Genomic DNA, 10,138 nt, shown 5'->3' on the forward strand with positions numbered 1-10,138 from the left:
ACAACACAAGAAAACCTGCAAATATCATTCAGCATTGATGGTGCCTACACAGCTGTGCAAGTTATTCATGTCATGAGCAGGAGTGCTTTTAAAGTGTGCTTTGATAAACCCAGATTGTCCATCTCCCTTTTAGCCTAGGTATCACACCATCTGTGAGTTCAGGCTCAGGTAAGTTGGGACACTTTAGTTATCAATCCTGAGGAAAAGGCTGAATCACATTGATCTAAAAGTAAAGAACAAGTTGTTAGCAAAAAGAGAAACATGCTCAGCATTTTTACAGTCTTTTAATCACATGGAGCCAGTTGACCAAATCATTATCATTAAAAATGTGGTATTAAGATGAGATAAGATAAAACTTTATTAATCCCTCGGGTGGGTTCCTCTGGGAAATTTGGTTTCCAAAAAAGCACAGCACCGACAGAAGTTACAGAGTTAATAATTATTCAATAAAGACAGTGGAAAATCACACTTCCACTCCATACCCCCAGACAAAAAGCAAACTGGTTATTGTGCACTTTATTGTGCAGACTCAGTACAGAGCATCATCATGTATCCCAAATCCAGAATAGATTTATAGTCTGTGACATCGTTGAAGTTGCAACTATCCTGTTTATGCCATGTTTAGAATGAAATGAATCCTGTCAATCGCTACTATTCATATCAATAAATATGTTCTTCAGAACATGCATTGATATTTGCTGTTGGAAAGCACACACAGCCTCCATAAAATCCATGTCAACTTATTTAGTAAAGATATAACTGCATTATCAAAATAGTTTCCACGTTTGCTATGTTTCAGTTCAAAAGTGTTTTAAATCTGCATCAGTGATTTATGTCATTAAATTACCTCGTGATCTTCTTTCTGCCGCAGCAACTTAAGTCTTGCGATTCATGACAAGCCACGCTGTTAAAGCATCTCAAAGAGAGAAGAACATTTGAGGACAACTTGTTTGTATTGAAGCCAGGCACCAGAGGGCGATAGAGACGTTTTCTACTGTCTTTGATCCGGCACCATTTACTACTACTTACGTCAAAAGAAAAACAGTCAACGAGTACTTCCGGTGTCAGGACCTCTCGTCTCACGTGTGCACGGAGGAAAAGTATAGAAGAAGCTGCGTTTACAGAGCTCAAATAAACTCGCTCGTTGTTTCCTGCCCAGAACTAAAGAAAGAAAAGGAGTGTTTGAGCACAGTAGGAAAAAAACCCTCTTTCGCCATGGCTCTGTACCTGAAAGCAGCAGAGATCATGGAGAAGGTCGAGGGTAAACAGGGGGCTTTGAAAACTCTGGTTTACGACAGTCAATTCAAGAACATCAAGCAGCTGTTCGCTCTGGTTTGTGAGACCCAGAAGTTTTCCTCCGTCCTGCAGGAGATCATCGAGTCCACCAAGCTACTCAGGCATACCAAGCTAAAGATGCCCCTGGCTAAGGTGCTCGTGTACGACCTGTTGATAGGCCAGGGGCTGAAGTGTGGCGGATCCTGGAAGGCCATGATGATGAAGCATCGCTCCAGACTGCAGGCGGAGTTGGCTCGCATGAAGGTGAAGCAGAAGGTAAGCAGGAATGAAGACCTGCTTCCTTGCAGTGTCAAGCACCCCGCTGGAGACCAGTTGCCCAGATATGTTCGCGTGAACACTCTGAAGACCACTGTGGAGGATGTTGTGGACTACCTGAAGAGGGATGGCTTCTCCTACCTGGGGAAGGCTTGCAGGTTGGAAGACTTATCCCTGAAAGACAGATACTTTTTGAGTGACCTGCACCTGCCAGAGCTGCTGGTCTTCTCTCCTAAAACTGACTTCCATGACCACTTCCTATACAAAGCAGGCCACATAGTTCTGCAGGACAAAGCCAGCTGCCTCCCCGCTCATCTTCTTAGTCCTCCACCTGGTAGCCACATCATTGATGCCTGTGCTGCACCCGGCAACAAAACCAGTCAGCTGGCAGCCATCATGAAGAACAAGGGCAGGCTGTTTGCTTTTGATTTGGATGGAAAGCGCTTGGCCACCATGTCAACTCTCCTGCTCCGTGCAGGGGTCACCTGTCAGCAGCTGGCCAACCAGGACTTCCTGAAGGTGGACCCCGGAAACCCGCAGTATAAGGATGTTCAGCACATCCTGCTCGATCCCTCCTGCAGTGGTTCAGGTAGAGTGACCAGTTATCCCTGTGTTTGTGTGACTGCAGTAGGGTTCTTTATAACATCTGTGCATATGTATCTTCAATTTATGACACTTTAGTTTACCTTGAATGCAAAATGTATCATATTTATTTCATTTTTAAACATTGAATTTGTTGTTTATGTAACAAACGTTAGTCACAGATGTGGGTGTGCAGAGTAGAAACTGGAATAGAAACCCATTTAGGCATCACAGATCCATCCTTCCTCTCTCAAGTTCATGTTTCCCCCTAAGCAGATACTGCAAAACTTAGCTGTGTTTCACAAGTATAAGCAGGAATCAGAGTCCCAGTGTGCAAATAAAGAAACAAACAGCTTAATTATAGTAAAAAACACAACAACAACAACCAAAAAACCATTGTAATCTGTGTGTGACGGGGTTCAGGTATGGTGTGCATCCAGGACAACACCTCTGCTGACCAGGAGAAGGAACAGGCTCGTCTGGCCTCTTTGGCCTCCTTCCAGCTGCGCTGCCTTAACCACGCTCTCAGGTTTCCCAGCCTGAAGCGCCTGGTCTACTCCACCTGCTCCATCCACAAACAGGAGAATGAGGAAGTGGTAGCTGCCTGTCTGCAGCAGAACCCGGGCTTCAGGTAGCAACAGCCTGAAGACATTCAGACTGTTTATTTATCATTTTAAAGCATTCTATTCTTATTTAGCTGTCTAGACGATGAAACCTGGAGATTTTTTTTTTATTTTTCTGTGATCTCTCCACCTTGACACACATGCATGTTATAGTAGCAGTACTGCATTGCAGTGTTGTCAATAAAATTGGACATTACAGGTATGTGAGACCATTTTCAGGACTATGCAATGACACTGACGGCACAAGATTTAAGATTTTCATTAAATGAGGACTGTGACAGTTAGTGACAGTGAAATAATTTCAAATATCCATAATACATATGTAATTTGGGGGGGAGGGGGGTTTACGGTTTTGTTTGTAAGTGTAGAGATACAGGCTGAGGTAGCTTTTACAAACTCAAAATATGTTTAAAAAAAATGCAACAAACGTTCAGGTGTTCAGTGTTGGGGTTTTGCTCCCTGAGTTATGTTATTTTTGCCAAACTGGTTGTTAGAAGTGTTATTCAAATCCTTTCGTGCCTCCCCATCCAGACTGGTTCCTCTGTTGGCTGAGTGGCCTGAGCGAGGCCTGGAGCCCCTCCCACAGTGTCTGCGTGCCAGCACCGCCAAGACCCTCACGCACGGCTTCTTCGTGGCCCTGCTGGAGAAACACAGCGAGCCTGGAAATACAAAGCAGGAACTGGCTGTTCAGATAAGGTGAATACTTGAGTGTCATGTAAACTTAGTAAAATAATGTAACAGCTGATGTTAAGGTTAAGTTATGGCCATGCAGGTCTGCGCACACATCTGTGTGGTTAGCTAACAGTGTGTTTAGCTAAATAGTTTTTAGTTGTGTCTATTATATTTGACTTTCTGTATTTGTTCCCTGTCTGCTCATAAAAACATGTTGAATTTGTCAGTATTTTTTTTTTCTTTTAGTTTAATTCTACTGTAACACTGTCTAGATCTGTTCAAATCTTTGTTTTGGGATAAAACATGATTACCTGATCAAAGTGGCTAAGCAACTTATTATTTTAATGTTTCTCTCAGCAGTAGTACTGCGGAAGTTTCCTGTAGTGTTTTTAGGTGAGTAGGTTGACTCTTGCTCTTTACTCCGTCACAGCGGCCCAGAGGTGAAACCACGCAATCTGCCTTCCTCTGAGAAGAGACCTGCAGCTTCAGAAGAAGACTCTGAAGCTTCAGAGACAGAGGACAGACCAACACCTGTAGGAGGACAGACTGGCAGCAAACCCAACAATAAGAAGAGGAGGAAGAGGAAGAAAAAAAAGAAGGGGGCAGAAACTGCAGAGTGAAATTTAAAATTGGACTGCTGCACAGTTCGTCTGGATGAACAGTGCTGTTGATTTCTAATTGAGATGTAACTGAAAAGTAAAGATACTTTTTATTTTTTACTGCGTCACATCTGTGTGTTATTGGTGTTGCTTGTTTTCGAGATATGTTTTCAGGTATTTTAGTCCCCTCCTGAATTATCCAGCAGGGGGCAGCAATCAGCAGCCAGCTTGCCTGTAGAGTGATTTTTATTTCCGGTAAAACAGCGTCAGCTATTGGTGGAAACAGTGGTCTGTTTTGTAACTGTTACCAAACTCTTTTGTAACTGATAAATTTTTCAATTTGACGGCGATAAGCGGTGACCTGCAGTGCTGCGTGCCGGCTTTGAGTCCAGCAGGTCTTTTGGCGTACACGGAGTAAGTCACTTTAACACGAATGTATTAGTACTTCACCGGTTAATGCATGACACCGCTCCCAGCAAGGACACTTATTAAAGTTGTCCTTTTTCTTTTATTTACAACTGGGGAAAAAGTAAGACGGCAGGCCGCCTCCAGCAGCTTCTCCCTCGGCCCTGACAGCAGAATGTCCTCGGTACCCAAAGTGACACTGTCCGGAGGTTTGGAGATCTGCCGGGTCCTGAACGGGATGTGGCAGGTGTCCGGGGCGCACGGAGCGGTGGATAAAGTCAGGGCAGGTGAACAGTAAACCCCGGGTAGCTATAACTTAAAATAATAGCTAGGTGTCTTGATTTTTTATTTCATTCATTCAGTGAATTTATTAGGTACATTTACAGTGCAGTTTAATACAATAATCCTACAATAAATGAAGCCCTCATGAAGAGTTGTACTGTTGGTCTATTTTAATTGTTCTGGGATAAATAAACAATAATAGCTAAAACGTATCTGGGCAAACTAAGGATAATTAAAGCTGGACTGATACACTAGAAATGATTCACACTACTCTAAGCTCCACCACGCGTCGCCTTATCTGCGCTACTTTCCTCCTTTTCTCTGCTTTCCTCTTTCCTTTCATGTCTGTAGTTGAGGCCATGCAGGAGTATGTAGATGCTGGTTTAACCACATTCGACATGGCAGACATTTACGGGCCTGCAGAGGAAATCTTTGGACAGTTTAACAGCCAGGTAAGTGTGTATATACGGAATTCAGTATTACTTACACATCGCCAAATCACAACAGTTACTTCAAACCACTTTATATTGTAAGGTAAAGGCTCTAAAATATTAGAAAGAAACCCCAAGAATAAAATGACCCCGTATGAGCGAGCACTTGGTGAGAGTGTGAAGGAAAAACTCCCTTTGAACCGGAAGAAACTGCAGACAGAACCAGACTTGGGGAGCGGCACCAATTGGTTTGGGGTGAGGGGAAGACCATACAGTATAATAAACACCCTACAATATCAGAAAGAAACCCCAGCAATTACACAATCCCTTATGAGCAACCGCTTGACAACAATGGGAAGAAAAAAGCCATTTTAATTTGACGAAACCTCAGTTTTGCCAACTATTTGCCAGCTTTATTCAGTGTGCTGGAAGATATCAATACAGGTAAATTAAACTTGAGTGAGGAGGGATGGGGGACTCTTACTACTGTGATGTTTAAAATCTGATGTTTACACAGTTGCAGTTGGAGTGATGTACTGCAGTGTGTTTGTCTGTGTGATATTAACAAGGAAAAGATGAACTACAGAGAGCAGAAAAGGTAGAGCAGGGTTCCTGATTTAGAGACAGAAACCTGTGTAATTTTCTGTCATATGCTGAGAATGAGTTATTTGACAGTAAATAACGACCTTGCCTTGGGAGATCTTGACAGGACCTTGTCAAGTATTTTGTAGGAAAACACAATTACATCAGAATTTAAAGATAAGAGATAAAATAAACCTTTAATAGTCCTGCACGTGGGTAAAGTTTTGTGTTACAGCAGAAAGTGCTGATATTTTTTTAGCATTGGTTATTCACAGAGGTGCAGATACTTGGCGTGCACTTTAAGACACTCCCACACTCACCAGTGCCAGTGCGTGCACTCAGGTCAGTTGATGCAATATCAGCTAATGTGTTGCGGCAGTCTGATGGTATCAGCCTTTGTCAGCTGTTCACCTGGAATAATGTGCAGATGACCGGAAAGCTCTTTGCTCTTTCAGCAAGCTTCTTGTTTTTATTTCCCCACACAAGCTGTCCAGGCTTTTTCCCCATATAAAGAAACCCCATCCACATATGCTATTTAACTCTTCCACCCTTAATTCAGAATTAGTGTGTTCAGTCTAGCTGTAAAATGTAACCCCGCTCAGTCACTGGTGTTTTTTCAACTTGTATCTTTGTTTGATCTTTAGCTGAAGTCCAAAACCTCTGGGAGTCTCAGCCCGGCTCTGCAGGGTTTGACTAAATATGTACCAAGACCTGGACTGATGGAGCGCAAGGTGAGCCACTCAGCAATGCTCAGTCTGCTGTGCTTTTAACAGTGAGACCGGTTTTATCCACTAGAGAGCAGTGCATGTCTTTATTAAGAATCAAATCATAACCTCGCCAGTATTTCTTTTCTGTCTTTATCTCTATGAATAGCTTAGATACAGTTAGGTTTGATTCGAGTATCAGTCCATAAAATCCAGCACTCAGCTTTGACATTTTTTGATGTTTCTGGGAGAAGAAATCAGCTAAACTGTCTCTGTTCTTGCAGGTGGTGGAGAAGGCGTTGCAGCGGTCCATGACTCGAATGCAGGTGGACACCCTGGACTGTGTTCAGTTTCACTGGTGGGACTATGGGGACAAGAGATATCTGGAGGCACTGGGTCACCTCTCTGACCTGCAGCAGGAAGGAGTCATACGTATGTGCGCTGTACTACTAAATGCACAATTTATAAATGAACGGACAACATATGATTATAATATAAACTCATAAGTTTTTATGAGTGACAAACATGAATGACAAAAAATTGCTTTGCACTCTGGGAAACTCTGAGGAGAACAGCATAAATGTATATAAACACAAGAATTTGACTCTTTTGGTGGCTAATCATGGTTTAATATCAGTGTGCACTTTGATATGGATAGAAAAACACATACACACAGATTTGGTTTTGACTCTTAACAACAAATCTTGACTAATGTGTGTCGTTATTGCATTGCATTAAATCATGACTACAGTACCAGAGGTGTGCTGGTTCCCGGACACACAAGTTAAGACTCTGACTATTTTTTCCTCAGGTGAGCTCGCCCTCACTAACTTTGACACACAGAGGTTGGAAGAGATCACCAGCAAAGGCATCCGCATTTCCAGCAACCAGGTAACACATCCCTCTACGTGTGAGAACACTGCTCCATCACATTTAGGATAGTCTTCCTCTTCTCTTTGTGTTTAATGTGGCCGTCTGTGCAGGTTCAGTACTCGGTGATTGACCAGCGACCTGCAGCCAGGATGGAGCAGTTCTGTGTGGCCAACAACATTAAGCTCCTCACTTACGGCACGCTCGGTGAGATATAACTCCTTTATTTACATTCAGTCATCTTACATTAGCAATATTCGACTTCAGTCTCTCCTCAGTAGACGTTACTTCATCTTTAGTCGTGCGAGTTGTGCATTAATATTGTTGTGTGGGACTGTAAAATGGTGGGTTTCTGAGATGGAGTCAGATGACATGACGACACATCCTCTTTCTCTCTCCCTTGCTTTCATTTTTTCCCCTCCCACCTTCTATTTTCTGCTAACTTTCCCCCCTCTGCATCCCATCCTCCTCCTAACCACTATGGTCTCCATGTACACCTCTTTTCCTCCATCACTTCTCCCCTCCCTTCATGTTTTCCCTACCGTTTCTTACTTATCTCCATCCTTCCGCCCCATCTGTCCTCCCTCTTCTCCCCTCTCCCCACCCTGACACTTTTAACTCCTTCATCCGCCCCCCCTCCATTTCACTTACATCCATTTTTTCTTGGTGCAGCTGGCAGTCTGCTCTCTGAACGCTATCTCGGAAAGGTAGAGCCCATATCTAGGGCGGAGCTCTACACCGCCTCCCTTTCCAAGTACAAGAACATGATCAACACTTGGGGTGGCTGGAGTCTTTTCCAAGATCTCCTCGGCACCTTGGAGACGATAGCTAAGAGACGTGACTCCTCAATAGCCAGCGTGGCGATGCGTTACGTGCTGGACCGGCCTGCAGTGGGTGGAGTCATTGTGGGTTGCCGGCTAGGCGTCGCAGGGGCGGGGCAGCACATCAGTGAAAGCCTGCGAAGCTGCAGCTCTGACCAGCAACTGACGGCTGAAGATCTCTCCGCCATCGAAGCAGTGACACAACGCTCCAGGGACCTCATGGTGATCATCGGGGACTGTGGGGATGAGTACAGGAACTAAAGAGGGAGGGGGGACTGACTAACTGGATGTGACAGATCGGTGCAGAGGAGGAGGAAATAAGAGGGAATAGAAAGATCTCCCACAGCACATGGAAAAGAGAAAAAAAAAGCAATATTTTTTGGTGTTTTTAATGAATTTTTTCTTTGACTTTTACAACCCTCCAGCCCCCAAAAAGCAACCTAAGAATCCCTTTATTTGGAATAATTTCCCCATTTTATATGCCTAAACCACTGATGTGTTTTAAGAAGCTTCTCCTTGAATGCAGTCGCACTGAGATGCTCAGTTATACATTCAAGTGTCAAGTGTGTCCTTAAGCCTTAAACATTCAGAGAAATTTCTCTTTTTGTATCTCCTTAAAATAAATGTATTTTTCCGTTAGCTTTAGTAAATTAAAATAAAGCTAAAGTTGCATCTTGCAATGAACATAGGACCAAAATATATGAATGTATGTAACATATTCTATTTACTCACAGGGTGTGGCGTTCAGTGATGTGTAAGGATGTAGGGTAGCCTGGAGCACTGTTGTACTAAATGAATTTAAGACAAAAGCATGTAATTATTTAAGGAGCTCTATCATTTGGACTTTATAATAAAAGATAAATACTTATTGCAAATTTAGCAGTGGAAGAAGTAACCAGGTGATGGATAACTGTTATTTCTTGTCAACAAAATTCATACGACTCCCGATTTTCATCAGAAATGTATGGGGAATTATCTTACGTGTGTATGTATGCACATTTTCTTTTTTCAAAATATTTTGAAAGATGCTTTTGTCATGTACCTGGAAAGACTAATGACAGGGAAGACAAGTACTGGAGTGCGATAATGGTTTGTTTTTTTTTTCATCTTTTCGGTTGACTTTCTCATTTCTCTTCTTACTAAATGACCTTTTTTTCTTTCGGATGTCTATCATGTTCACGAATGTCAATGTGAAACAATAAAAATAAGGAAAAAAAGACAGAGTGTGCTGCTTTTGTATGAAGGATGATGAAATTCTGCGTTTGTGGTGTTTGAAGAGTTAGGGCATAATTATTGTAAAATGCCTGTGAATAATCTGTGTGTGCGCTGCATGACTGAATTTTATTTTGCATGTATTGTGTGTTTTGAAGGTGCTCAAGAAGCAGCAATCTAATGTGACAGGAGGCGACCGCCTGTGGTCAACAGTACGACAGCGTTCCAGAGAGAAACAGCCAGCCTGTGTGCAGCCACAGCACCTACAGTGTGTGGAGAGTGTAAACATACAGCCACATACTGTACTTGCACGCACGCAGTCTGTCAGTGCATTTCACTTTGTTCCCTCACACACCCCCAGGTGACACACTCTGTCCATCTCAAACACCACACAGAGTCGTGCGGCGCTACAGGAAGCCAAAGGTGATGAGGTCCTGAAATTCAGTGTAGGATTGAAGTCAGGTACGAGGACGGGGAGGATCTTATTGTCCTATTAACACCAAAGCAAAGCTTGCATTCAGTGTTTGTGGGTTCAAGAACTCTTTATCCAAAATAACACTTATTTATGTACTCGATTAATATTACACTGTGATCACAGATGTCTTCTTCAGGCATTTTAATTTTGAATCTATAGGTTAGGATACAATAAAGTGTCGGTATAAATAGGCAGTGTGTTGGAAATCACTTAAACTCAGTATTTATTTGAATAATACAGAAAGAATGTATATTATATATTTTTGTGTGTCTTTGAATTTTGAAAACTCAAAGAAAAAACTTTTGAAAATTCATTTTAAATATGATGTA

General features: G+C 42.6%; 2 protein-coding genes across 2 annotated transcripts; both read left to right on the top strand.

Annotated features, from left to right (window-relative positions):
- The first annotated feature begins 1,055 nt into the window (after positions 1–1,055).
- On the top strand, positions 1,056–4,144 carry nsun5 (NOP2/Sun RNA methyltransferase 5). Its single transcript, XM_006785412.3, has 4 exons — positions 1,056–2,140; positions 2,557–2,764; positions 3,288–3,452; positions 3,859–4,144. Exons 1-4 carry the CDS (start codon positions 1,216–1,218, stop codon positions 4,046–4,048), a joined length of 1,488 nt encoding a protein of 495 aa, XP_006785475.1. The 5' UTR covers positions 1,056–1,215; the 3' UTR covers positions 4,049–4,144.
- Positions 4,145–4,296: 152 nt separating this feature from the next.
- On the top strand, positions 4,297–9,281 carry LOC102793533 (uncharacterized). The gene is made up of 8 exons (XM_006785413.2): positions 4,297–4,441; positions 4,558–4,719; positions 5,066–5,166; positions 6,372–6,458; positions 6,716–6,863; positions 7,243–7,322; positions 7,415–7,508; positions 7,974–9,281. The coding sequence occupies exons 2-8, from the start codon at positions 4,608–4,610 to the stop codon at positions 8,381–8,383; spliced, it is 1,032 nt and encodes a 343-aa protein (XP_006785476.2). The 5' UTR covers positions 4,297–4,441; positions 4,558–4,607; the 3' UTR covers positions 8,384–9,281.
- The last annotated feature ends 857 nt before the right edge of the window (positions 9,282–10,138 follow it).

This window comes from Neolamprologus brichardi, chromosome 20 (assembly GCF_056152115.1).
Source record: "Neolamprologus brichardi isolate AB-2024 chromosome 20, ASM5615211v1, whole genome shotgun sequence".
Classification (NCBI taxonomy): domain Eukaryota; kingdom Metazoa; phylum Chordata; class Actinopteri; order Cichliformes; family Cichlidae; genus Neolamprologus; species Neolamprologus brichardi.

Bases quoted from the DNA above. Each gene is read 5' to 3' on its own strand.
- nsun5 (XM_006785412.3), top strand. From the start codon at position 1,216: ATGGCTCTGTACCTGAAAGCAGCAGAGATCATGGAGAAGGTCGAGGGT. The intron at 2,765-3,287 runs GTAGCAACAGCC...CTCCCCATCCAG, and splicing joins CAGCAGAACCCGGGCTTCAG to ACTGGTTCCTCTGTTGGCTG. The intron at 3,453-3,858 runs GTGAATACTTGA...ACTCCGTCACAG, and splicing joins GAACTGGCTGTTCAGATAAG to CGGCCCAGAGGTGAAACCAC.
- LOC102793533 (XM_006785413.2), top strand. From the start codon at position 4,608: ATGTCCTCGGTACCCAAAGTGACACTGTCCGGAGGTTTGGAGATCTGC. The intron at 5,167-6,371 runs GTAAGTGTGTAT...TTTGATCTTTAG, and splicing joins TTGGACAGTTTAACAGCCAG to CTGAAGTCCAAAACCTCTGG. The intron at 7,323-7,414 runs GTAACACATCCC...CCGTCTGTGCAG, and splicing joins TCCGCATTTCCAGCAACCAG to GTTCAGTACTCGGTGATTGA.